At 37.4% G+C, this 25,592-nt stretch overlaps 1 protein-coding gene across 6 annotated transcripts; it reads left to right on the forward strand.

Moving 5' to 3' along the window:
• Nucleotides 1–457: 457 nt before the first annotated feature.
• LOC109208145 lies at nucleotides 458–25,214 on the forward strand. Of its 6 annotated transcripts, none has more exons than XM_019371189.1 (26): nucleotides 458–804; nucleotides 1,503–1,583; nucleotides 4,204–4,341; nucleotides 5,101–5,211; nucleotides 5,459–5,509; nucleotides 5,639–5,739; nucleotides 6,858–6,951; nucleotides 9,241–9,372; nucleotides 9,590–9,853; nucleotides 9,957–10,035; nucleotides 10,987–11,075; nucleotides 11,159–11,242; nucleotides 11,527–11,601; nucleotides 11,718–11,765; nucleotides 11,961–12,056; nucleotides 12,201–12,430; nucleotides 14,280–17,749; nucleotides 17,857–17,936; nucleotides 18,112–18,192; nucleotides 20,725–20,796; nucleotides 20,873–20,978; nucleotides 21,124–21,178; nucleotides 21,989–22,117; nucleotides 22,208–22,325; nucleotides 22,957–23,032; nucleotides 24,474–24,637. In XM_019371189.1, exons 1-26 carry the CDS (start codon nucleotides 640–642, stop codon nucleotides 24,548–24,550), a joined length of 6,102 nt encoding a protein of 2,033 aa, XP_019226734.1. In that variant the 5' UTR covers nucleotides 458–639; the 3' UTR covers nucleotides 24,551–24,637. The 6 variants fall into 6 exon arrangements, with proteins under 6 accessions (XP_019226734.1, XP_019226730.1, XP_019226731.1 ...); XM_019371185.1 differs by having other exon boundaries at nucleotides 459–804; nucleotides 22,957–23,036; nucleotides 24,474–25,214; XM_019371186.1 differs by having other exon boundaries at nucleotides 459–804; nucleotides 22,957–23,036; nucleotides 24,477–25,214.
• The last annotated feature ends 378 nt before the right edge of the window (nucleotides 25,215–25,592 follow it).

The following is a 25,592-nucleotide window of genomic DNA, read 5'->3' on the forward strand; positions in this document are numbered from 1 at the left end:
AAAAATAAATAAGATTACTACTTATTTTTCCAAGAAAATATTTTATTTATACGAAACACACCCTAAATGGTGTAATTTTGGGACAAACTCTAAAAACAATACCCCGCTTTTACAAGAAAAAGGAAAAAGAAGCATAACCTATAATTGACCAACTTTTGTCTTCCCCACTTCCCCTAAATGAATAATGCTATGTCAGTTTGTTTATTGCACTATGCTTGTAACTCTATTCTAACATTGTAATAGGAATATTGTATCATCATTTTTAATCCATATATCATCAATTTACATAATAACAAAATTCAAGAAGAAAACCCAAATAAATTAAGAAGTTGTTTATCGTCAAATAAATGAAGAAGTTCTTTCTCCCAAAAAATAAAAGTAAAATAAATTAAGTGTAGTGTTTTTTTTCTGTAATAAATTGATAAAGGACTTGGAAAAAAAATAAAAATTCCTCTCCTTAACCCGCTGGGGGCCCTTTCCGTTCATCGGTTTAGTGAAGAACGTATTAGTGTAAAAAGTCCTCTCTGGGATTAAACTGAGTTTTTTCACTGAAAGATTCAATACTCTTCCAAGTCTATTCACAGTCTCCTTCCTTCTGTATCTAAGCAGTAAACAAAGCGAGTTATCGAGCAGAAAACAATGGAGGTAGAGTTAGAGCCGAGGGTAAAGCCTTTGCCGTTTAAAGTAAAGGGTATGTCTCGAGAATCACCTTCACAGAAGGCTTCCCATGTACTTGACCCCGACCTCAGAAATCACTGGTCCACTGGTACTAACACCAAAGAATGGATCTTGCTCGAACTCGACGTATGTTATTTACCCTTTTCACTTTTTCCAATTTCTTGTTTTTTTCCCTTTTCCTGTTCCAGTTAAAATTTTAAACTTTAGCTTCTAATGTGCTTAATTCGAATTTGGGTCTGCTTCCTTTGCTTGTCATTTGATGAATTTTTAAGTTGAATTGGATTTGCTTAATTTTCTCTAAGGTGATGGATTTTGGGTTCATGTGTAAAATTTGGTTACTAATTAGCTTATGTTAAATTGGGTTTGCTTCATTTTCTTGTCATGTAGTGAATTTTGGGTTCAAGGGAAAGTTGGGCTTGCTTCATTTATTTGTCAAGTAGACTGATTTAAGTCCTTTCATTGGGTAAACTACTTTTATTGTGCTTAAAGTATCATCCTTTTAATGCTTGATCAGTAGAAGCCTACATCTCAACATAATTCTTCTTATACTCAACAAAAGCACCAATTAATAATGACTATTTCTCTTACATTGTTCAGTGTTGCTGGTTAGTTGTTTGGTTTTAGATAACTTCACCAGCAACAGATGATTAAACTACTGGCTTCAGAAGTTTGATTCCGTAAGCATTTAAATGATTTAGCTAGGATGAGCCTACTGACTGCTGCTGTCATTTTATATTCTTATGCATATTTCTTTTTCCTATTGATAACTAATTTTTGGAGTTAACTGATAGTAGTTTTTGGTCTCCTCGTGTTTGTCAATACAGGAACCCTGCTTGCTTTCACATATAAGAATATACAATAAGTCTGTGCTGGAATGGGAAATCTCAGCTGGCTTGCGTTACAAGGTTTTGTGTAAAGATATCTTTGCATCTATGATTGTACTGGTTGAAGTTTTTCTTTCTTGTTTTCATATACATATACAATAGGAACGCTTTTGAAGTTTAGAATCCCTATGATTGACATTATATTACTGCCATTGAGTGTGAAAAGCCTTCAATCATTATCTATTTATAATTTTTTTAAATTATCACCAACCTCCCATTGAGTTCAGAAAAATAGTATCTAACAATCATCAACCTTCTACAGAAGGTTGCTACGATGGAGGGTTTTACAATAAGGGAGTTCAAGTTCTGGTTAAACGATATCCTTATATTAGGTTACTGTGTGATGAGTCTGCGGGTTTCCAGAGGATTTGACTTATCTATTCTCAGAATTGTAGTGGTTTCTGACCTTTTTGGTATCCTTAATCCTTGATGTTCTGTGCCTCATTCCACGTAGAGAAAAATTTGTAATAATGCTTGTTTATCTTGTGATTTTTCTTATTTATCGGCCAGGAGGGATTGGGGAGGGTGGAAGGTGGGCTGCAGAATCACTAATTATTGCATCTTCTCTGAAGGAATCATCTCCCAGAAGATCTATCAGAAGGGTCTTTATTTTTAATAAAAAAGGGATCTAGTTTATGTAAGTAGCGTTTACTGTTAAAAAGGAAAGGGTTAAAACGAAGATGTATCCCACCAAAAAGTCCTATAAATATTGTGATGAGGCCCAAAAGCACCTTGTCTTGTTTCACTCAACTAAGCAAAGACTCCCTTTTTAATAACTGAAGCTAATTTAGTACCTTGTATGAAGGGAAACCTATTGTCTTCACTTTTGCGGGTGCGCAAAGGAATTGGACTAAAAGGATTGAGTACTCATAAGTCATAAGGTTGCGCCACGGAGGAGAGGGTGGTTCTTGTGGAGGTGTGTGGTTGATGGCTATTGCTGAAGGATGGTTTATGGTCCAATAAAAACCATAGATATAATAACTTCTTTGCTTAAAAAACCGTCAACAACTTCCTTGAAGTTGCTTGTGGTTAATTCTTTCGGGCGGAATGCGAAAAACATTTTATATTTTGGTCTACTGGTAAGAGTACAACAAATAAGCACCGAAAGGTGCGGCCTAGTGGTCAGTGAAATGGGTTGAAAACCATGAGGTCTCAGGTTCAAATATGCTAATTCCAACGGAGGTTAAAATGCGAGGTGATTTTTTTCCATCTATCCAAGCCTGGATGGACAAAGTTACCCGGTACCTATACTGGTGGTAGGTAGGAGATATCCCATAGAATTATTGAGGTGCGCCAAGTTGGCCTGGACACCACGATAAAAAAAAGTACAAAAAATACATAGGTTAGGAGCACGTCATGGGTTTGAATGCCGCATACAAAAGTTTGATATTCAAGCGGAGAAGGTAAAACAACAGCTGAGTTTCGAACCGTGTGCTACGATGCTCAGGGATTTCTCAACTATAATAAAAAGCATTTAATAATGCTCCTTACAGCTTCTGGAAGTATCCAGAGTTAAAAAATTCGTCTAAGTATGGCCTGATGTTGCCCCTATTACCCCAAACTTTTAACGACTATTATAATTTACTTAAGCCATAACAATGTATTATTAAATAATTCATTTCTTATCCTTCGTGATGTATCTAGTTGTCTCATGTAAATTAGTTTGGAGGTGTGCTCTGAGGAATTTGGTCTAGTAGTCTTAAGAGCTTAACATGTGATTGTGGGTTAGACATAGGTCGAGGGTTCTAACCGTTCCAAAGAAAGAAGGCTGATATTTAAGCGGAGAAGGGTAGAGAAGCGAGCTCATTATCCACCGAGTTTCGAGCCGTGCTCCATAGGCCCTTTAGGATTTCTCGGTTATAATATTTTTTTTATGGAGGTGCTATTACCCCAAACTTTTAATGACTATTATAATATGTACTTGAGCTTTTAACATTGTATTATTAAACAATTCATCTCGTATCCTCGATGATGTATCAAGTTGTCTCATGTAAATTAATATGGAGGTGTGGTCCTGGGCTTTTGTCTAGTAGTTTTAAGAGCGCAACACGTGATGTGTGGGTTAGACGCAGGTCACGGGTTCGGGCCCTGCCATGCAAAGAAGACTGTTATTTAAGCAGAGAAGGGTAGAGAAGTGAGCCAATTATCCACCAAGTTTTGAACTATGCGCCACAAGCCTTGAGGATATTTTGATTTTAAAAAAAATTATGGAGGTCCTATTAGTTTTTAGTTATCCCCTTGAAGCTGGAGCCTAGTGCATGAAGAACATGAGAAAATTACTTGACTCGATGGAATTAGTCGAGGTACGTGTAAGCTGGTCCGGACACTTGCATTATTAAGAATTGCCTAGTTTTCTTATTACTCGCTTATTGAGATTTGTGGAGAATGCAGTAATTATGTCTCCGCTTACTGCTATTTTATTATTTTATAATGCAACCTTTTCTACTCATTGTTGGATAATTTTTGTTAAGTGCTCATAAATGTTATTATCCTTTATTTGCCGATTTATAATAGCCTATTTGTTATCGAGCAGCGTTGTACTTCAGTGGCTGTGAAATTTTAGATATTTCTCATAAGAATTCTCCCTGACGTAATTACCTGTGCGTGTTTTCTTGATTATCTTTTTGTGATTTCTTCATAGCCAGAGACATTTCCAAAAGTCCGCCCACGCTGTGAAGCCCCTCGACGGGACATGATGTACCCTATGAATTATACTCCATGCCGTTATGTTCGGATATCTTGCTTGCGTGGGAGTCCTATAGCAATTTTCTTTGTTCAGGTGAATTGCTTTCGGTATCATACAATGACTATATTTACTTTAAATTTTCAGAATAAGCAATTTCAAATTGGTTTTCCCATCTTTAGTTTGAGGAATCATGTTAGATTGTTTTTCATGTTCATTGAATATTTAGAAGGGTTAACTTCCTAAGTTAGATACTATATTGGGTTTGGCACAAACAAGGTATGCTTGTAGTAAATAAAGCATCAAGTCATCAACTAATCTTCTTATTTCTCATATGTCTCTCGTAGATTATCTTTGCTTAACCATGCTTCAGCAGTGTCTGGAAAACATTGTTGGCTTTGTTTTTTATTTAGTACAAGCATACTTTATTTGTGCCAAACCATGCTTCAGCTGTGTATGGAAAACATTATTGGCTTTGTTTTTAATTTTAAATTGCTCCATGTCTTACAATATAGTTCTTCTCTTTGTGGAGAAGTTTGTCATTTTTATAGCGAAATGAAAAAGAGAAAAAGGGAAACTCACTAGGAAATAGAAAGAAAGACAACTTGGGCTAGATCACGTTAATAGCTTCTATAAAACGAGAAATTTCACTTTTATAATCTAGTCTAATTTTTACCTTAGATGACACAAAAAAGTGAAATTGAAAACAAAGATATTGTTGCGAAGAGCTGGGCATGACTTTTACTTTCTTCATCTTTTTTCTAACTTGTCGGTTGCTTGCTGTTACTGGTGGCACTGATTAAGTTCGGGGCTCTAATTTCATCACTTACTGATTTCTTCTCTTCTGCTGAGCAGTTGATTGGTATTACGGTTACTGGTCTTGAACCGGAGTTTCAACCGATCTTCAACTACTTGCTACCCCACATAATATCAAGCAAGCAGGATGATAATGATATGCATCTTCAGGTATAAGATACTGCTAGTGCTACTTTTCTTGCACGCAATAATTGTAAGATGCATATGTGAGCATTGCCGGTTGTCATGGTCAGATAAATTTATGCGGTGGCACATCATTCCTTAAGTCTTATCCTTTTTGTTATTGATAGAAATGCTTTGATTGATGTCTTGATAAGCATTGACGTTACTTGTTTTTGATGTATGCTAGCATGTTTTAACTATTTCAGCTCCTTCTATCTAACCTTTGATTTTATAGTTGCTTCAAGATATCACAAACCGGCTGGGAGTATTCCTTCCCCAACTAGAGGTATTTCTTTAATCTTAAGTATATAAATAGGAGTATCTTTATTATTCTGAAATATGAAATGTGGCAAGCTGGTAGCATAGTTTTGGTGGATTACGTGGTTCTATTGAGAATTCTGTTATATCCGTGCAGGCTGATCTTAACAGCTTTTCAGAAGCTTCAGAATATGCTACGCGTTTTCTTGCAATGCTTGCTGGTCCCCTCTACCCAATTCTTCGAATTGTAAAGGAAAGGTTGGTATCCCTTATTTCTTACAAGGTATTTCTCTAATAGCTCTTCATGAATTGGTCTGTATTGGATTTTACGAAGGTATTACTTGATGTATTAGCTATCTTGTGCACAGTGACAATTGAATCTTATTTTTTTCCCTTAAAAGATTTCATTCTCTTGGATTTGGGGGTGTTTGATTTGATTGAGAGCGTTCATTGGTTAAGACTTCATTCCTAGCACTGAAGAACTCATTAACATAATAAGAAACAAGATATCTAATTTTATGGTCAACTAAATTGTCATGACTTTTTTTCAGCTAAAAAATTTATTACTAAGTGATACAGGAAGTCAGGAACTATTATTGTTTTGAGGTATTCTTGCCAGGTTTACAAAGTTACTGTTAAACTCACTTGTAATGATGATTGGTGTTGCCTTGGCTAATAGAAAGGGAAAGGTGTGGTGATGCTGGACATTCTGGAATTGTATTGATACCGTGGTGACAAGTTCTTGCCCAGGCTGGTGAAATATATTTTTTAGGGGAAAGAAAAGGCTAGAGGTTTAACAGATCTATGTTGCTCGGACTCTCCGGAAATGTCGATGGGTGCGTGTCGGATCCTCGAAAAGTAGTGCATTTTTGGAGGATCCGACACGGGTGCGACAGCTGTTTTGGAGAGTCCGTGCAACATCGTAACAGATTGCTTGATCTTTTATAAAGTTTAGAATATTTACTTTCATAAGCAGATATAAGTGTGTGTCTAAAAAATGGAGATTAAAACTTACAAAAAAGTCAGTTTGTGGGAGAAGCAGGTGAATGAAGCCTTAACCTTGAATAGCCCTTCTACTGATATATAAAGTTAACTTTTTGTATGAACCCTGTGTTTGCTGCGATATTGCTTCTACTAATTATTGAAAGGGGATTTCCTATTCATTTGGGTAAAGTTCTCTTCTTGTGAATTGTCCACATCTTTCGGGTATCATTGGCTATTGGTAATTTTATTATTGAGCCTCTTTGAGATGGTTCCCAACCTTGATTTCAGTGAAAGAATATTTATTTCTCCAATACTAGATATGAATATTGTACAAGCTTCATTCCTTGAGGTTAGAATTTGTTTGTTCACTATTATTTTCTATGCTAAAGCAGGGAAACGGCAAGGTCGGTAGGCAGTATTTCAGAATCTGAAGCTTTGAGGAACAGTCAATCTGCTATAGCTTTGACTGTATCCTCGAATTTTGAGGTATGCATAGGGTACCGCTCCTCTGCTTTTCTTGGAATTCAGTTTGTGAAATTTACCTCATAACAAGTAAGTAGCTGTATCCTCTCAAAGGAAAACTAGAAGTAGTAGTTTCCCTCCTTGTACTCTTGAGTCTTGACAGGTAAGTGTTCTTTAGGCCACAGATGATCTGTTGCTTCTTTCAAACTACCCTGATTGTTAGTGTCTAGCCTAGTTTTATATAGACTGAGAAAACAGGACTGACCTTTACTTTAACAAGTTGAACATATGATGGACCAATTCCCATTAATCACATTGGGCAAAAAGAAGCATCTTCATATAGTTGTTTTAATGAACTCTGCCTCATCTATACTATCTCATACTATTATTGGTTAGGTAGTTATATATGTAAACTTATTGAATCAAAAAGAAAAAAGAGAAAAATGGAAAACAAAAAAGTTAAACGGAATAATATCAGCTACGAGTCATGCACATTCCATCATATGTTTGCGGAGGAACCATGGAGGAGGTTAATCGCAATTATGGGAGAAGCATATATGAACAAAGAAGTTTGGTTGAGTCCTTTATATTTTATTTTATATGATCTAAATGTCTAGTTTTAAGTATAGGGGATGTATTAAAATCCCACACTAGTTTAGTGCGTAGGTTGTAGCTCCTTATCTGACCTTGGACAATCTTACCAATTGAGCTAATTTTTGGATTGAGTTAGGTTTAAGGTCCATTTTTTAACAGGGTATCAGGGCTGAAGCCAAATCCATCCCTGATATTGGGTTAGTCCTATATTGGCCTCTACAGTAGCTATTTGCGCTCCAAATGTCTTGCTTTGGGCGTGCCGGGGTCAGAGTGCTACATTGGTTGAGGTTACAGTTGTAATCTCTTTATATGTTCTTGGACAATCCTCACTTAATGAGCTAGCTTTTGAAGTCCAAAGTTCATTTTCTGGCATATATATTAGAGCCAGAGCCATCCCTGAGGTTTATTGTATAGGATGTAGTAAACATACCTGCTTCAAGGTCCATTTTCTAACAAAGTTGTGCAATTTTTTATGTAGCGTATATGGCTTGAGTGCAATGTCAAAGACTCCTGAGCAAAAGCATGTTTCCAACTTAAGTTTGTCAAAAGATTGGTTCCTTGTCATTGCATTGGTGTTAGGCAAAATGACTGTTTATTCTATAACGTTGATAGACCTCAAAGCAACTGTCATGCATTTCCTGTTTAGGCTTTTTTTGTTTTGTTTAGTATCCTGTCCTCCTCTGTACTCTTAATTTGAGCATGTGATTACTTCACATATAAAGAAACAAGATAACATAAGAAAATTGGATAAGGTTTGAAGAGATGAAGAGAAAAGATGAAATACAAGAGAGGCTAGTCTGCCTTAGAAAGTCTAAAAGTTTTACCCACTCCTAATGGCGATGTCCACTCGTAGAGGTGGGAATTAGGTAGGGAAAAAGCAGGGCAGTTCTTAGAGACATTGGATTCTTGGGACATCCCATTCTGCACATGAATGGAACTTATCCTCTTAATTTAGCATGTGTTTATTGTAGCTTATTACCTTCATAGCAAAAAGTAAAATAGAGCTTTTTCATGTGTTCCTTCTCATTTGCCAAAACACTTCTCTGCCGAGTGGATTGCTTAGCTAGCCTTCATTGTCATTGGCAGTTGTGTAGAAAGGCAGAAGAGATTTGGCTGGCTTCCAAATTCTGACATGATTCACAGTCCTGTCCAAATGTATATGTGTGTGCTGTATTGATGGCCCTTATATCCTTGTAATGTTTATTTCCTGTACATGTAAATGCCTCTTATAAGAGTGGGAGGGGGGAGTTTGACCTAACGTAGACTTATTGCATCGGTTCGGGAGTTTTCCTTTATATTTACGTATCCACTTTCTGGCTCAATACTTGATGCACACAGGGGTTGCCACTTTATGTTATCTTGGGTAAGTCTCATTCTTTATTCCTTTTTTTTGGAGTCATTTTTATTTTATTTCTAATCCTTTTAACCTCTATTTAATGAAGAACTTTGCCAGCCTGTGTAATTCTGCAGGCTCAGCTTAGGAACTTATATTATGTTTTATTTCATACATCTGGTTACATGTTTCTTGTGTTGATGAGGGTCTCTAAATGTGCTCTATTGTTTCATCTATTACTGTTTTTGGGTCATCGTGGAAAGATATCAAGGGTTTATTGCCATGTCGGTGACATGCAGAAGGAGTAGGCACAGTTGTTGCTAAGGGTATACATTGCTTACTTATATGGCATGGCTGCTGGCTAATTGTATATTTTGTTGTGGCAGCCGAGGAGATCACGCAACATGCCATCCTTGAATTTTCCCACATCTTGTTACTTAGCTTTTCGTCCAGATGCAATCTTCATTTTACTGAGGAAAGCTTACAAGGATTCTAACCTGGGAAATATTTGCAGAGTGGTAATACACACTCATTCTCCCTATTATTTTTTCCCTCTGAGTAGTTAGAAGACATAACAGAAAGAAAATAAATCAAGATTCAGCTAGATGCAAATATTTCCTTGTGCCTCTTCCATCTGTTGTTTCCATAATATTGAGAGTTCAGAACTGCATGCTTTGAAGTCTCTACATGTACGCTTTACTTTTACACTAATTTCTATTCTTGTCTTTTATCTAGGCCTCTGGGATTCTGTTAAAGTTTCTGGAGCCTATTAAAGCACCTGAAGCTTCACTTTCATGTAGTGAAATTACAACTTCAGTGCCTGATGAAGGATCACAATCTGAGCCTTGCACCCCTGCTTCTTTTGCTGATTACTCAGATTTGTTTGGAGATGAATTTCAGATACCAGAATATCAGTGGGACTCCAAGTTCACTAACGTTTTAGATATTGGGCTAGTGGAGGAAGGGATTTTACATGTTCTGTATGCTTGTGTATCCCAGGTTAATCACAACCAAAGCTGTCTGCTACGGATAAACCATCGTAGTTCATATATGTACTTATACATGTTGCTTCGTTTGACATTCAACATTTCATTTTTAACAGCCTCTGCTCTGCAGCAAGTTGGCAGATAACACCTCTGATTTTTGGTTAGCATTGCCCCTAGTTCAAGCATTGCTACCAGGTATATCGCTTTTGCGGATCCATAGTTACTCGATCATAGCTTGATAGTCTGCGTCCTTGATTTAATATTTGCTCAAAATTGATTATATTTTTTCCTTTCTCATTATAAAGTAAACTGACATGCTTTATGCTATAAGTGCATATTAACATGAGACCTTAGAGTTTTGTGGAAAGTTCTTTTTCCTCTCTGTCAGAAGTGTTTTCTAAGTTAGATGGCTTCACCATTGAATGTTAACCCTTTTTGAGTATTTTAGTAAATGCCGGGTTAACCCTTTTTGAGTATTTTAGTAAATGCCGGGCTTTCATCATCCTTATTATTAAGCCATGTAAGTATAAGCAGTTAGGATGCCAGAACTAATGTTAAATTAGTCCCTTGTCAGCTAAATATAGATGTATTGTATCATAAGGCTTTGAATTTGTGTCTCTTGTATTCCATTGTCAGCATCTTCTCCATTCATTCTTTGTCCTTCTCTTTATTTTTTTTCCACTTGGTATTAGAGTCTCTACAATCTTGGTAGAGATTTAAGTGGCTTCTTTCTACCAGTAAACAAACTTATACTGTATGGCCGACTTTGGATTTTTTACTCTTCCTTTGGTAATTGCTCTGGTGGCATAAATCCTCTTTCCTGTGGTTTTTGACGACGACACTGAGTCTTCTTTTGGTGATTGTTCCACATAACTGCTCCTCTTTCTGTGACCGTTTTGGCAACGCTGTGTCTTGTTTTATGACTGTTTTGGCAGTACCGTCTCTTGGCCTGCATTCTGATCATTCTACTGACTAATGTTCGAACAGCAACTTTTCTGTTGAAATTCTAGTGATAGGTACTTTTGAGTCAGTCTCTCATTGGTCAGATATAGTATTTGAATCTTATCCAATTATTCCATTATCATCAAGTTATCTTTTAATTCTTTTCCCTTCTCTTATTCTTTCTTGTTTTTTTGTGACATTTAGCACTTCGTCCTAGCATCAACAGTAGTGATCCAATTGATGATGATTTATCTCTGTGGAAGCAACCTTTTGTACAGAAAGCCCTGTCCCAGGTTGTTCCATGATGTTGTCATAAACTTCATTTGGTTGTTCTTTAATCTAGGATCGCAGTCTAATTACTGTTGCTATTGTGCAGATTGTTGGGACTTCATCTTCATCAGTTTATCGTCCTCTGCTTCGTGCTTGTGCAGGTTACCTATCATCATTTTCACCATCAAATGTAGGTTCTCCCACTTCCTTTTAGGTTCCCTTCTGTCAACACAACATCTGCACTTTGGTAATGCTGAACATTTTTCATTTGTCTTTCTCTGCCTTTGCTTCATTATCCATTGGATATTTATCTGGCAAGATCAACCAAGTTTATTTGCTCTGCTGTTTGGTTAATTCTAACGTTCTCAATGTTACGAATGTTGAAATAATATTCTACATCAGTATCTTATTCTGTCCTTTCTTTTTCTGAAGTTGGTTCTCTTTACTGAAAATCTATTTGATACGCACTGACAGGGGAGGGCTGCATGTGTGCTCATTGATCTTTGCTCTGGTGTCTTAGCTCCATGGATGCCTCAAGTAATAGCAAAGGTTGTTCAAATTTTTCGCCTTAGTCTCTGCTGTGTAGACTCTAGTAGAATGTAGGTTTTCCCTTGCAATCTTGCTTGTGAAAATCTTCTAAAATTCTAGGATTGCTTTTATTACAGATTGACTTAGCACTTGAGCTTTTGGAGGACCTTTTACCTGTAATCCAGGTGTGTCTTTTGTAATAAGTCTCCAGGTCATGATTTGGTTTTATCTTTTCCTATTGCTGTAAAAATGGGATCTTTAGCGAAGATCATTTCGAACTGTTGTTACCATTATATGACCATATTATTGCTGTTGAGAGCCCGTTTTCGTTATGTACTCTTTTATTATTGATACTTACCTTTGTCTAAAATGGATATCAGTGTGCTCGCCACTCATTTGCTCGTGCACGTGCAGCCCTTAAATATATTGTCTTAGCTTTATCTGGGGTTATGGATGATATTTTGGTCAAATATAAGGTAATCTTTTGACTAAAACTTTTGTCAACTATTATTCAGGGGATCATACAATTGCTCTTTAGTTTATGTGAAGAATCACCGCAAAGTTTTAGCTGTTCGATTTGACTCCTTTAAGTTTTTACATTTGGGAATTTATTGTTTCAGGATGCTAAGCACCAAATGCTTTTTCTTGTTGAGATGCTAGAACCCTACCTTGATCCTGCAATAACCCCTGTACAGAGCATTATAGCCTTTGGGAACGTTTCTTCAGTTTTCCTTGAAAAGCAAGAGAAAAATTGTGCTATTGCATTAAATGTGATTCGCACAGCTGTACAGAAGTCTGCTGTCCTTCCTTCTCTGGAAGCTGAGTGGAGGCGCAGATCAGTTGCTCCAAGGTAATAGAAGGATACTTAACTCTTTCTTAAAGCATTGGGTTTCTTCATGGGAACAGCTTCAGTCTATGTCCTATTTCGAAATTAAAGAACTTAGACCCTCTTTCAATGCGGTTTGATTTCAAGACTGATATTTAGCATAATTCAAATACATTTTTTTCTTTTTGGGGCTTGGATCATTAGGTTTAAGTATCGGTGCCATTAATTGCTTTTTTATCCTGTTGTATATGTTGCTCTACTTTTTGGAAGTTGTGAAATTGCAATATGGTCAATTGAGCTGCCTATCTATATACTTAAGAAACAGTCCAACCCAAAGAAAGAAAAATTTGACTGTAGGCTTTTCCATCATAACTTCCTTTACATTGGCCATGGCAAAATAATAAAACTGGTGCTTCATTTTCGAGGTGTTATGTAATTTGAAAGCTAGTGTTTTTCCCTTCTGGACCAGGAGTAACTGGTAAAGTTGCTGCCATGTGACCAGGAGGTCACGGGTTCAAGCCGTGGAAACAGCCTCTTGCAGAAATGCTGGGTAAGGCTGCGTACAATAGACCCTTGTGGTCCGGCCCTTCCCCGGACCCCGCGCATAGCGAGAGCTTAGTGCACCGGGCTACCCTTTTTTTTTTGACCTAATGGTTCTGGAGTGCTTATTGCACTTCTTAATTGAACTAACGTTATCAAAGGCGAAAAGCAAATAAAAGCGCGGGCTTCAATGAAGAAAGGCGTAACTGAAGGGAGAGATAAAAAATATATATGTAGTTAATAATAATAACTATAAACCCAAACCAGAATGATGCAGACAAATGAACAGAAAATGTTATAATTAGGTGAAATATTTATTGGACAGTGTTGCTCCCTTCAGGACAGAGCCCATGGGTGATGAAGTGCATGCCTTAGCGCTTGTAGCGAAACGTACGGCCTATTTTGCAGAACTTATTTCACACCTAGCTTCAGGGCTTAAACCCTCTTTAAGCGTGTTTCTGAGACTAGATCAGATAGTGCTTGAAAGGGGGTGCTAGTTTTACGAAAGGAATAGCTTTAAGTTAAAAGCCATTTGGGGAGTCTATACTCAGTAAAAGAGTAAGATGTCATCAATCTGGATGGTATCCTGATATTATAATCTTATGTATAGAAGATATTCAAATGGTCAAATATGATCTTACTGTGAAATGAAGGTTTTCGGTTTCTTCTGAAAATATCCTGCATCTTGTTCAATTCTGCTGCCAATCTACTTTGGCATTTTCCCCCTTGTATTCCTCTCAGCGAGATAGATTTCCTGTATGAAGTACTTGATTAAAGCAGGTATTAGTACTAATAGGGAAATGTTATTCTATATTGAAAATAGGATTGGTGCTAAGCACCTTGTCAATTTTTTTTTTCTAAAGAAGGATTGGATAAGCAATTAAGAGCTACTTTTCTATGTCCTATGACTATTATTATTCTTTGTATTATAATTCGTAAAAACTGACTGTTAAGTAATGTTGGCGCCAATTTGCCTAGCCTGGACATAGTCTGTATACTGTTGATTATCTTGGAAAGGGATTTCTGTGCTACATTCAGAGACAAACAACTGCAAAATCTTTGTTAGGTTAGAAGTAAAATAACTTTAACGGGAATGATTGTTGTGGCAAGATCTGATTGGGCTGTTTTGCTAGCCGTAGTCGGTAAACCAAATAGTTCTATTTCATTGAGCTGATTCTTTATTCAAAAGAGTTTTAAGTGTCATATTGAAAGAGTTATCTGGTATTCTGAAGTCTGTCTGGTAGCTAGTGCTTTAGTGCATATGATAATAAGCTTTCCCAAGATATACATGCTGCTTGACTGGACTGAATATGTCGAATCAATGAATATGCAGTGTACTTCTCTCAGTTTTGGAACCTCACATGCAGCTTCCTTCTGACGTTGACCTTCGCCAATCTCCTAGTGCTGAGCTGTTAGGACCACAATTATTGAATGTTTCACCCTGCAGTGGTGGAGCTTCTTCCAGATCTGGCGGTCATGATGATTCGGACGCAAAAGTTGATTCCGATATGATTGCACAAGCAGACATGCCTGAGGAAGTGAACCTTCTCTTTGCTCCACCAGAGCTCAATAGAATCTCACTAGTCTCTGGCAGCCTGGAGAAAAAGTGCACAGACTTAAGTTCTGATGTCAAGAAGGAAGTTAATCACATTGATGAACAGGCTACAAACAATCAGTTTGACAATGGTGCGTTATCTGCTAGTGATTATAATGTTGAGTATTCTAATCTGCATGCTGATTACTTTCAGCTTGTGAGTTATCGAGATTGTCAGATGAAAGCTTCCGAATTTAGGCGTTTAGCTATGGACTTGCATTCTCAGTGTGAGATCACTCCCGAGGGTCATGATGCTGCCATAGATGCTTTGCTTTTAGCAGCAGAATGCTACGTTAATCCATTCTTTATGATGTCATCCCGGGACAGTTCATCTATTATGAACAAACTGAGTACTAAGAAGCCTAGTAAAAACCATGAAGTTTCTGTTCTTCGAAATTTTTTTGAGGAGGACAATGACTTCAAAATTGTAGCAGATCTTGAGAGGAAAAGGGACAAATTTGTTCTTGAAATAATTCTTGAAGCAGCCGAGCTTGACAGGAAGTATCAGCAGAACTTGTGCGGGGAATGTCTGACTCCCTATGTTGAAGGGAATGACGAAAAACTTGAATTGTCTCAGCAAGATGTAAAATCAGCAGATGCTATCACCTTACTTCGTCAAAACCAAGCACTTCTATGCGACTTTTTAATTCATTGTCTGCAGAAGGAGGAGCACCCGACACATGAGATACTACTGCAAATTCTGCTGTTTCTATTGCACTCTGGAACTAGATTGAACTGTCCCCCTGAACTCGTTGTTGACACTATAATAAAATCTGCGGAGCACTTAAACCAGCAGCTGAGATCTTTTTATTATCAATTAAAAGAAGGAACTGGCCAGTTGAATGAGCGGAAGCTGCAAGCAGTTCGACGTCGCTGGATCCTTCTTCAAAGATTGATAATTGCTTCAAGTGGTTGTGATGAAGTGTCAGAGCTTTCAATTAACTACAGGAGTGGTTTTCGGTTTGCTAATCTAGTTCCTGCTTCAGCTTGGCTGCAGAAAATACCTGCATTCTCATCTTCAACTTCTCCCCTTGCCCGATTTCTTGGCTGGATGGCAATATCTCGTAATGCTAAACAGTATCAGAAGGAGAGACTCTTCCTTATCTCAGATCTTCCACAGTTGACGTATCTTCTGTCTATATTTTCAGATGAGCTTGCTGTAGTAGGTTACCTGGAGAAGAAAGATGACAACAAAATTGAAGAATCTGGTAGCAATTCAAATTCCAGGAAAGGGGCTGAAAGTTGTAGTCCACAGAGTGGAGATCAGTCTTTTTCTGTTATATACCCCGACATAAGTCAGTTTTTTCCCAGTTTGCAAAAAGAGTTTGAAGTTTTTGGGGAATCAATATTGGAGGCTGTTGCTTTGCAATTAAGATCTCTTTCTCCTGCTATTGTACCTGATTTATTATGTTGGTTTTCTGATTTTTGTTTATGGCCTTTTGTTCGAGAAGATAACCAACTTTCTTGTAGAAAGTCTAGTGGGTTTGCAAAAGGTTTTGTTGCTAAGAATGCAAAAGCAATTGTCTTTTATGTGCTTGAAGCCATTGTAGCTGAGCATATGGAAGCAGTGGTACCAGAAGTACCGACTTTGATGCAAGTTCTTGTTTCCTTGTGTAGGTCTTCATATTGTGATGTGTCATTTCTTAGCTCAGTGTTACAATTGGTAAAGCCAATTATCTCATATTCTTTGGGAAAATGTTCTGCCAATGAAAACTTAGTGAGTGATGATTCATGTCTTAATTTAGAAGCATTATGCTTTGATGAACTTTTTGACATCATCAAAGATGAGAACCACAGCACTCCAAGAGAGGATGGACTATGCAGGGCAATGTCAATTTTTGTTTTGGCATCAGTGTTTCCTGATCTATCCTTCCGACGCAAAGTTGAACTACTGCAGTCTTCTATATCCTGTGCTGATTTTGCTTCTTGTGGGCCAACAACTTCATTTCATGATTATCTTTGTGCATATCAGGCTCTTGTAGAAAATTGCAGAGTTTTGCTCCTCGAGACATTGAGAGCCTGGGGTGTCACTCCCTGCACTATATCGCAGTTGTCTCAAACGGATATTTCTGCACCATGTGATGATAGATCTGAACAGTACTCAGCTTTTCTTTCGGATATCTGCTGCTGTTCAACTGGGATGAATGAAACGAACATGGATGATAATGCTGTTGTGAACAAAAAATCTCAGCTCAAAGTTGTGGAAGTTGGAATAGTCTTAAAGGACCTAGGGGCACTCATTTCTAAGCTCAATTCAAATATTGAGCGATGCTTTAGGATTCACCATAAATTAGCAAAGAGTCTAGCGCTTGTTTCTGCAGAAAGCTTTGTGTACTCAAGATGCTTAACTTTGGTTGCTGAGAAAGTTCCAGTTTCTGAAGGCAGTGAGGAGGGAGTTCTGCTCAAGACAGAATCTACTTCTGATTTCACTTATTGTTGGAAAATCAGTCTTGAAGGACTTGCAGAAACGATTCTAGTGCTTCAAGAGAACCATTTGTGGGAGCTCGCTTCTGTGATCCTTGGTTCGGTACTTGCTGTTCCTCAACACTTTTCTTTGGATAGTGTAATTGGCAATGTATGCTCTGCAGTTAAAAATTTCTTGCATGGTGCTCCAAGTATTACTTGGAGGCTTCACAGTGATCAGTGGATTTCTATGCTATTTGAAAGAGGCATCCATAGCTACCATGAATGTCAAGGTTCTCTGATTGATCTGTTCTCTTTCATGCTTTGCCATCCGGAGCCTGAACAACGATTTATTGCACTTAAGCACTTGGGGAAGCTCATAAGCCAAGATGGACATTGTGGGTCTACTTTATTATGTTCTAGTATTCGTGATAAAGTAACCTTATCAGTAAGCGAGTCTTCTGCATGTGAGCCGATCATATCTGCTATTGTTTCTGGTACGTGGGATCAGGTAGCTTTGCTGGCTTCATCTGACCCATCACAGCGTTTAAGAATCCATGCAATGGCACTTCTTGTGAACTATGTGCCATTCTCTGAAAGGCGCAACTTGCAATCATTTCTTGCAGCAGCTGATACAGTTCTACAGTGTTTGACAAAACTATCCCAACCAACCTGTGAAGGCCCATTAGCACAACTCTCGATGTTACTTTTTGCCAGTGCTTGCCTGTACTCTCCAGTTGAAGATATTTCGCTGATTCCTGAAAATATTTGGAGCAGTGTTGAAAGTTTTGCATTAGGAGGAAATGGTATTGTATTCTTGTACTTTTCTATTACAACCAAAAGCAGATATAAGATTGAATTGGGTCAGTATCACGCTTATTGTGCCATCCCATTTGTCTCATTTATTTTCCAGAAAGAGTCCCTGTCAGCCTTGAGAAAAGAATTTGTCAAGCTTTATGTAGGCTGAGAAATGAAGGGGATGAGGCTAAAGAGGTAATGGACTATTAAGGGGTCTGATTTTCATTTGTCATTTTCTTAGTAAATTATGTATGATATATTTCGAACATCAAAATATGGGATTCCTTTATCTATTTATTTATATATCCTTCAGCTTGATAATGTTATTTTGTGATGTCCATCTAACGTCAACTTCTTGTATGGATTATAGATGTTGAAAGAAGCTCTCTCTTCAAATTCGCAGCAGCAAATTGATCCAGATTTTGGTCATACACGTGAAACAATCCTTCAGGTATAATCTTAATCCAATCTGTCTCTTGTTAAAGATCCATGTTTCATCAAGATATCTCACTTTTGATCTGACACGACATGTATTAATGAACTCCAGTTGTACCTTTGAACTTTGTTCAGAACACATATCGTATTAGGTTTGAATAGAACTAATTATTGCTTTTTGTGATTAAATAAGCAGCTCTTTTGATATTTGACTTTAAACTTTTAAAGTAGCAATTAGCATCATTCATTTTAGTTCAATGTCTGATGTGGTCTTTTGCTACTCCATGTTTGTGTTGATTTTTCTCCTGGGAGAAACCAACAGAAGAGAAGAGAATCATAGGATACAAGATACATGTTTCATAGGATTGTATTACATATAATACCTTTTGCCAATGTGGGACAATATTTGTAATATTTCAGTACACACACAGTTTTATGGTCTTAACAGCTAAGTTGCTCGGACACGGGTGCGGATCTAGAGGTCGGATCCTTTGAAATATAAATTCTAAGATTCGGGAATACGGATCCTAGTACGGATCCGGGTGCGGGGATCCGGTTAAAAATAATTCAAAATAAAATATAAATATAAAAATATCTCTAAATTATGAGAAATTTTGTGCAATACTTACGTATAGCTTGTAAAGTATGGATTTTGTTTTATTCTCAAGTTGTAGATAAGTAAAGGATTAATTTCCTAAATAAGGCATGTTATTCTCTTCAAATTTACGCTAGTTTTGGTTCTAACTTCGAGAATTAAATTATATCTTGTCTCTATTTTTTCCGTTTGTCATGGTCAAAGTACCCAAAATTATTTGACCAGACCCGATACGGATCCCATACCCACACCCATACTAGTGTCGTGTCAACACGGATGCGGCACCTAAACTGCCGTGTTAGAGCAACTTAGCTTAACAGTCCTTTCAAACTCGAGGTGGATAAGTCAACATGAAGTTGCAAATTATGAGCACACCAGAATAGGAAAACCAGAGCACAATCAAAATGCTAGCAAGAAAAGTTAGTAAATACAGTCTTCCTTATTTAGCTATTCCTTGAACCTTTCATGTCCTTTCTTCGTATTAGTGTCTTGTCTCTTGTAGAAACAATAACAACAACAACAACCCAGTGTAATCCCACAAGTAGGGTCTGGGGAGGGTAGGATGTACGCAGCCTTACCCCTACCCTGGAAGGGCAGAAAGACTGTTTCCGAGTCTTGTCTCTTGTAGAATAATAAATAATGAGCACAAGGTAGTTTATATTGTTTCTTGTTTCTGAACCCTTCATTATGTCTCTTCCCTTGTCTTATTAGTTGTTTTATTTCGGGGTTTGGGCAGAGGCGGGTCCAGGATTTGATGATTACGGGTGCCACTGTCTTAAATGCAAACCTACCATTAGTGAAGGATATATTGGATATTTAAGATGTGCATTCAACAAGTTCGATCATTTTAAATTAATTAGGTTCGGCTTGATCCATTTTGAATTATTTTGATTTGGTTTACAATATTTTGGTGCATAGATAAATACATGATCACCAAAACGGATAAATTTTATCCAATTTCATCTAATTCTCTCGATTCAAATTTTATTGAAAAGTTTATAACAAAATAAAATTTTCAAATTAGCACTTACACCCCTTCAATGTACATGTAGCTAGATTAATACTATGTCCAATGATGCCATCACTTTAAAAAAAATTGAAAATCAAGAAAAAATAACATTAGATGAATAAAAAGGAGAAAATGATTACAATTATATGCAACTGAAATTTTAAAGATCTAGAAACAGAAAAATGAGGAAGCAAATATATAATTTAAATAAATAATAAGAATGGGGTTGCATAAAGAGAGAGGAAATACAAAAATAAAGTAATAAAAGAAATTAAGAAAAAACATGAAGAAACGAACGAAAGGAGAAAAGTGAACAACTAGGGACAAGGATAAATAACATCGGTTTTGGAAATCAAGAAAAAGATATTAGATAGATTTTTTTGAAAAGGAAAATGATTAAAATCACCATTGAAATAAAATTTTGAAGATCTAGAAACAGCAAAAGGAAGAAAATATATAATTTAAATAAATAATATGATTATAAGAATGGGGTTGCACAAAGGGAGAGGAAATAAAAGAATTAAGAAAAAGGGCAGAAAGAAAATAAAGAAAAGGGCAAAAGGGAACAGGTGGGAAAAAAATAAATAGACCAACATCGGAAACCAATGAGTTTCGATCCCAGGACATAAGTATGGGATTTTGGCACTTCAACCGCGGCACCTATAATTATTATGTGATTGTGGGTGCCATCCTTTACTTATATAGGTTTTTTTCTGTAAAATACCAGTACATATATAAAAGTTTACCCCGAGCGTTCGGGTGGCATGCCACCTCCAAAGTCCTACATAGATCTGCCCCTGGGGTTGGGATCTTTCTGCAGATAGTTCAATGAACTAGTACCGTCTACTTTGCATTTCTGTAAACCATATTTTCACTAATTTGGCCCTTAATTGTCTTTTAGAATGCTGTATTGAGTATCCATTTTTTTGCTTCTAATTTTTCAGGTCATAGCTGATTTGTCCGCTGTCAACTCATATTTTGACTTTTTCTCAAAGGAATGTGACCAAAAGGTTCTGGTAGGAGTTTGATGGCTTTATGACATTTGGGATGATTACTTGAGTTTTCTACTGACTGTAGCTTCAATTCTTGAAGGAATTGGAGGAGGCCGAGATTGAAATGGAACTTCTTCAGAAGGAAAAAGCAATGCAGGAATTATCGGCTGAATTTAAAGATTTGCATCAGCTTCCCTTCCTCACTGGTAATACTTTTTCTAGTAGTTTCTGCATATGTTGTCAAATATTTTGGAACACTAAATTCTATCCATCATGTCAGTGCATGTTTTCTTGTTAATTGAGGCACTTCCATATTTTCTGACATTCACCTTTCTAAATTCTGTTGTGCAGATTCGGCAAGGCAAGATAACCGCTTGCAGCAAATCAAAGAGGAAATCAAATCCTTGTATGCACCAACTACGAACTGTATATAAATTAGATCAGAGTTGTATTTCATGGCTGTATTAATTGAAGATTCTTTTTCTTTTTCTTTCTTCTGAGTGAGCCTCTCTACCCCCCCGGGGTAGGGGTAAGGTCTGCGTACACTTTATCCTCCCCAGACCCCACTGAGTGGGATTTTACTGGGTTGTTGTTGTTGTTGGCTGAATGAGTGTTCAGCATAAGCTGATCATTAGTTTATGATGGGTGCTGTATACACCCACATTTCACTGTCACTTTGTAACCTCAGGGTGTCACTTATTTGTCTAGGCATGCTGACAATTTCTAAATATATCTTTTTTATCCATCACTTCGAGAGTCAACTTGCACCAACCCCCCCCCCCCCCCCCCCCCAAAAAAAAAAAAGAAAGAAAGAAAGAATCTCTTTGTTGCCTTTTTGCCCGTTTTAGTGGTTGGAGAATTTATCACACTTGTTTAGATTTGTACATTTGTTTACGGTAGCTGTCTTTCAGTGTCTGAGATTCACTTGTATAAAGCGTGGGGTTGGTAGTCTCCTGTAGTTTGATGCAAGATAAAAGATTATTTTTACATTAGACTGTAGTTTCTTGTTGTTTACTTATTCGTTCTGGTAAGTTCTCTCTATCCATGCAGCTGTGCTAAATTGAGCTGATGTAGCAATTTAAATTTCAATAAAACATCTTGCCTTTCATCTCCTACCCCCTTCCCCACCCGTGGACAGTAGATCTGATTGATTGAAGGAAAAAAAACAGGTTGAACTCATACTAATCTTTTTTCGGTCTTCTCCTTGTCTAACCAGAGAGAAGGCCAAACTCAAAGAGGAGGTTGTAGCACGCAGACAAAGGAAGCTACTCAGTAGGCATGCCCGTCAAAAATTCTTGGAAGAGGCAACTCTTCGCGAAGCTGAACTTCTACAAGAGCTGGATAGGTTTTTCCTGGGACTCCCTGAAATCTCTTGCTTACATTATTAGACGGTTGCATGTTGATTGTAAATGTCTATGTGATGCTACTGTGTCAGAGAGAGGATAGCTGAAGTAGAAAAGGAAATTGAGAGACAACGTGTGCTGGAGCTTGAGCGCGCAAAAACCAGGGAGTTGCGACTCAGCCTTGACCTAGAGAAGGAAAGACAAACACAGGTAAGAAAGATGATTGTAGCTTATTTGTCATCCCTTGCTTATATGATGGATTTGACGAAGTGTTTCAAACTAGACTGATGGAAATGATGCCTAGTGGATGTTTAGGTTTTTTTTGCTTCGATGATATTTACCTCTATGCCGAGTGACTTTTCTGAGTATAGTGCGATCATACACAATTTTTTATAGGTAAATCAGTAGTACACCATCATATCAGCTTTGAAAAAAAATCTTTCTTTTTTGCATGGGGAATTCAGACTCCAAATCTGCACATGTTTTTTACTTTGTTTAAGTTTCTCCCCGAGTTTTTTCTCCTTGCTTATCCTTTGTCTCTTCCTTTAATATTTCAAACATTGCCTCAGTTTCTGCTTGCTTTCTCCTTTGAATTGTTTGTCTTAATCCAGCCTTAACAGCCTAATCACACATTTCCATCAGCGGAGAGTGTGTGGACCTTTCACCCTTACTGTTATACTTGAATTTAACAATTTCCGTGTTATCTTAAAAGTTAACATGAGCCACCCTCTGGTATTTGTAGAGAATCTTGTATCCTCATCATAAGTGATTATGCTAGATTGATTTAAGTTTCATATGGAGTGGGAGTCTTGCATGCCAATTTCACTTGATCTTCTTGCAGAGGGAACTGCAACGAGAACTTGAGCAAGTTGAATCTGGAGTTAGACCATCGAGGCGAGAATTTTCATCCACACACAGTAGGTAAATCTGTTGTTACTTTTGTTTCATGATAAACTATAGTAACTATGTTTTTGGCATCTGACGTCAATTTTCTGTGATGAGAATGAGCAAACTATGTTAGGTTAATCTTTGGCTCTGAGTCTGACTCCTGCCAAACCCTGCCCCCCTTCAGTGGCCTCTCACCCTCTTCTTTTTTCTATTTTCAACTGCAACATTTGCTTTAGTTATTGCCGTAGACAATAGGAATTGTCTTATCATCTCATGTCTAGTTTATGTGATTTAAGGATAAGGATAAATTGTCAAGACATAAATGGTTGGAAGCACTTGCCATGCACATTGAGGCTTTCTAAATTGGTCAAACTTGTCGTTTGGATGTCACATAAGATTACATGATTTACCTTCTTTGGTCTGATATGAGCATGTGGTTTCTTTAATCTTCTGGCAAACAATTTTGTTTTTATGGACAATGAACATACTTCATCTTCCAATAGTTGAGTCAGTAGTTCTCTTCCTCTAGGTTTTTTCTTCTTCTTCTTTTGGTAGGAAAAGCTAGCCTTATGTATTATGCATCATTACAAAATAACAAGGTCCCTTCGGACTAAGGAGTTTGTACTGAAGTAGCCTCTAGCTTTTCTTGCTCATCGCTATTGAATTTTCTTCCGAACATAGAAGAATTCCTACTGTGTCCACTGGCAATAACTAAAGCAACTGCACGCTAGCTATGTGAATTGATCAAGCATGTATTTTTAATGTCATGTAAGATTGGAAGAGTCCCTTTGTTGTTCCAGGATGGGGTGGGGGATTCTCTAATCTTCTGCATAAATAATTTTGTATTATGAACTATTCAACAACAACAACAACAACAACAACCCAATGGAATCCCCAAAGTGGGGTCTGGGGAGGGTAGTGTGTATGCTGACCTTATCCCTACTCCGGAGGAGTAGAGAGGCTGTTTCCGATAGACCCTCGGCTCATGTATTATGAACTATGAACACACTAAATTTGACTGATAGTTGAACTAGTAATTCTTTTCTTGTGTTTGTTCCTCATGTTTATTGGATTTTCTGCTTGTGGCAACTGATATCACGGTCTCAACATCATGGTATATTCAGAGGCCGTTTATTGTAGATCTCACATCACAGCCACCAAAATGGTGGCAGTGGGAGTAAATGAATCGTGTTTGTCCTATTCTGCTTTCTCCTGGCAACAAAAAGGTTGCAACATCAAGCAGTAAAATAGTCTGTTGCTTAGCAACAAAAAATAAAAATTTGTTACATCAAGCAGCAAGTAACTTGGCCTGTCTCTCAATCAGTATTATGAGTCGACAGGGAATGCTGTTCCTGGCTGCACTATTGCATTAACTTTTGCATTTGACAAGTGATAAATACAGTGGTTCAGTGCAGCAGAATTTTGAAATCCAAGGAATCCTCTCTTGATGTGTTTTTCAATCTAATGCAGTAGGCCACGAGAAAGATACCGTGAAAGGGAAAATGGAAGAGCAGGTAATGAAGGGACCAAAACAAGCACGGGGATAGCACAGCCCGAAACTGCAACGAGCTCATCAATGGTTACCATGCCTACTGTGGTTCTATCAGGGGCTAGGCAATTCTCTGGCCAACTTCCAACTATTCTGCAGTCACGCGACAGATCAGATGAATGTGGCAGCAGCTACGAAGAAAACTTTGATGGTAGTAAAGACTCGGGGGACACGGGAAGTATTGGAGATGCAGACTTGGTATCAGCACTTGAGGGACCTTCCATGGGCTTTGGGTCGTCTCAAAGGCATGGTCCCCGGGGGAGTAAGTCTAGGCAAATTGTGGAACGAAGAGAACGGGATGGAAGACGGGAAGGTAAATGGGAGAGAAAACATTAGGAAGCACCAACAAGATCAATGACCATTGCCTACCAACTTTGACAGACTATACACTTCCATGACAGGTAGTACTGTAGTAGTGCTATAGAATGGTTATTAATTTTTGGATAACCATTTAGTAGCGTTAGTGAAAATGTTGTTGTAGCCTTGTAGGTATAAATTATCTGTAGAGAAAGAAGCCCTAGGAAGACTGTAAAATCAGGGCAATTTTCCTCATTGTAAAAGTGAACTTAAGTCCGTTATCTAAAATGAATTGTACCATGATCCATTGTAATGACATGTGAGTTTTATGTTAAGATCTTATAAATCTCTCGCTTTTGCTCTTAGATTGTTTTGGTTACAGTCGTGTGTGTGTGTGTGTGTTCTTTATGTAAACATTCTTTCCTCACTTAACAATATATACAAGTAAATACCCTGTTGAAAGTTTCTTTGTGGAGAGATATAATACTATGGTATGGGCTAATAATGGAATGAAATTTTATTATTTTTCATCATTATTTTACCATGGATGGTGATACTAAATAAATTAGTAAAATGTTACTAGAATAATTATAAGCCTCTTTTAACCCACAGTTATTATTCTTTGGAATATTCAATATTCCCACATCTTTTTGCCTTGGACAAAATCCTTTTAGATTTAGTTTTTGTAATTAAGTACGTGAGTCTATTAGTATTTGTTAATGTGTAACAGTTAAACTTGAATC

The sequence above is a fragment of the Nicotiana attenuata genome, unplaced genomic scaffold, assembly GCF_001879085.1.
Source record: "Nicotiana attenuata strain UT unplaced genomic scaffold, NIATTr2, whole genome shotgun sequence".
In the NCBI taxonomy this organism is placed as follows: Eukaryota; Viridiplantae; Streptophyta; class Magnoliopsida; order Solanales; family Solanaceae; genus Nicotiana; species Nicotiana attenuata.

Bases quoted from the DNA above. Each gene is read 5' to 3' on its own strand.
- LOC109208145 (XM_019371185.1), top strand. From the start codon at position 640: ATGGAGGTAGAGTTAGAGCCGAGGGTAAAGCCTTTGCCGTTTAAAGTA. The intron at 6,952-9,240 runs GTATGCATAGGG...TTGTTGTGGCAG, and splicing joins CTGTATCCTCGAATTTTGAG to CCGAGGAGATCACGCAACAT. The intron at 20,979-21,123 runs GTAATACTTTTT...TCTGTTGTGCAG, and splicing joins TCAGCTTCCCTTCCTCACTG to ATTCGGCAAGGCAAGATAAC.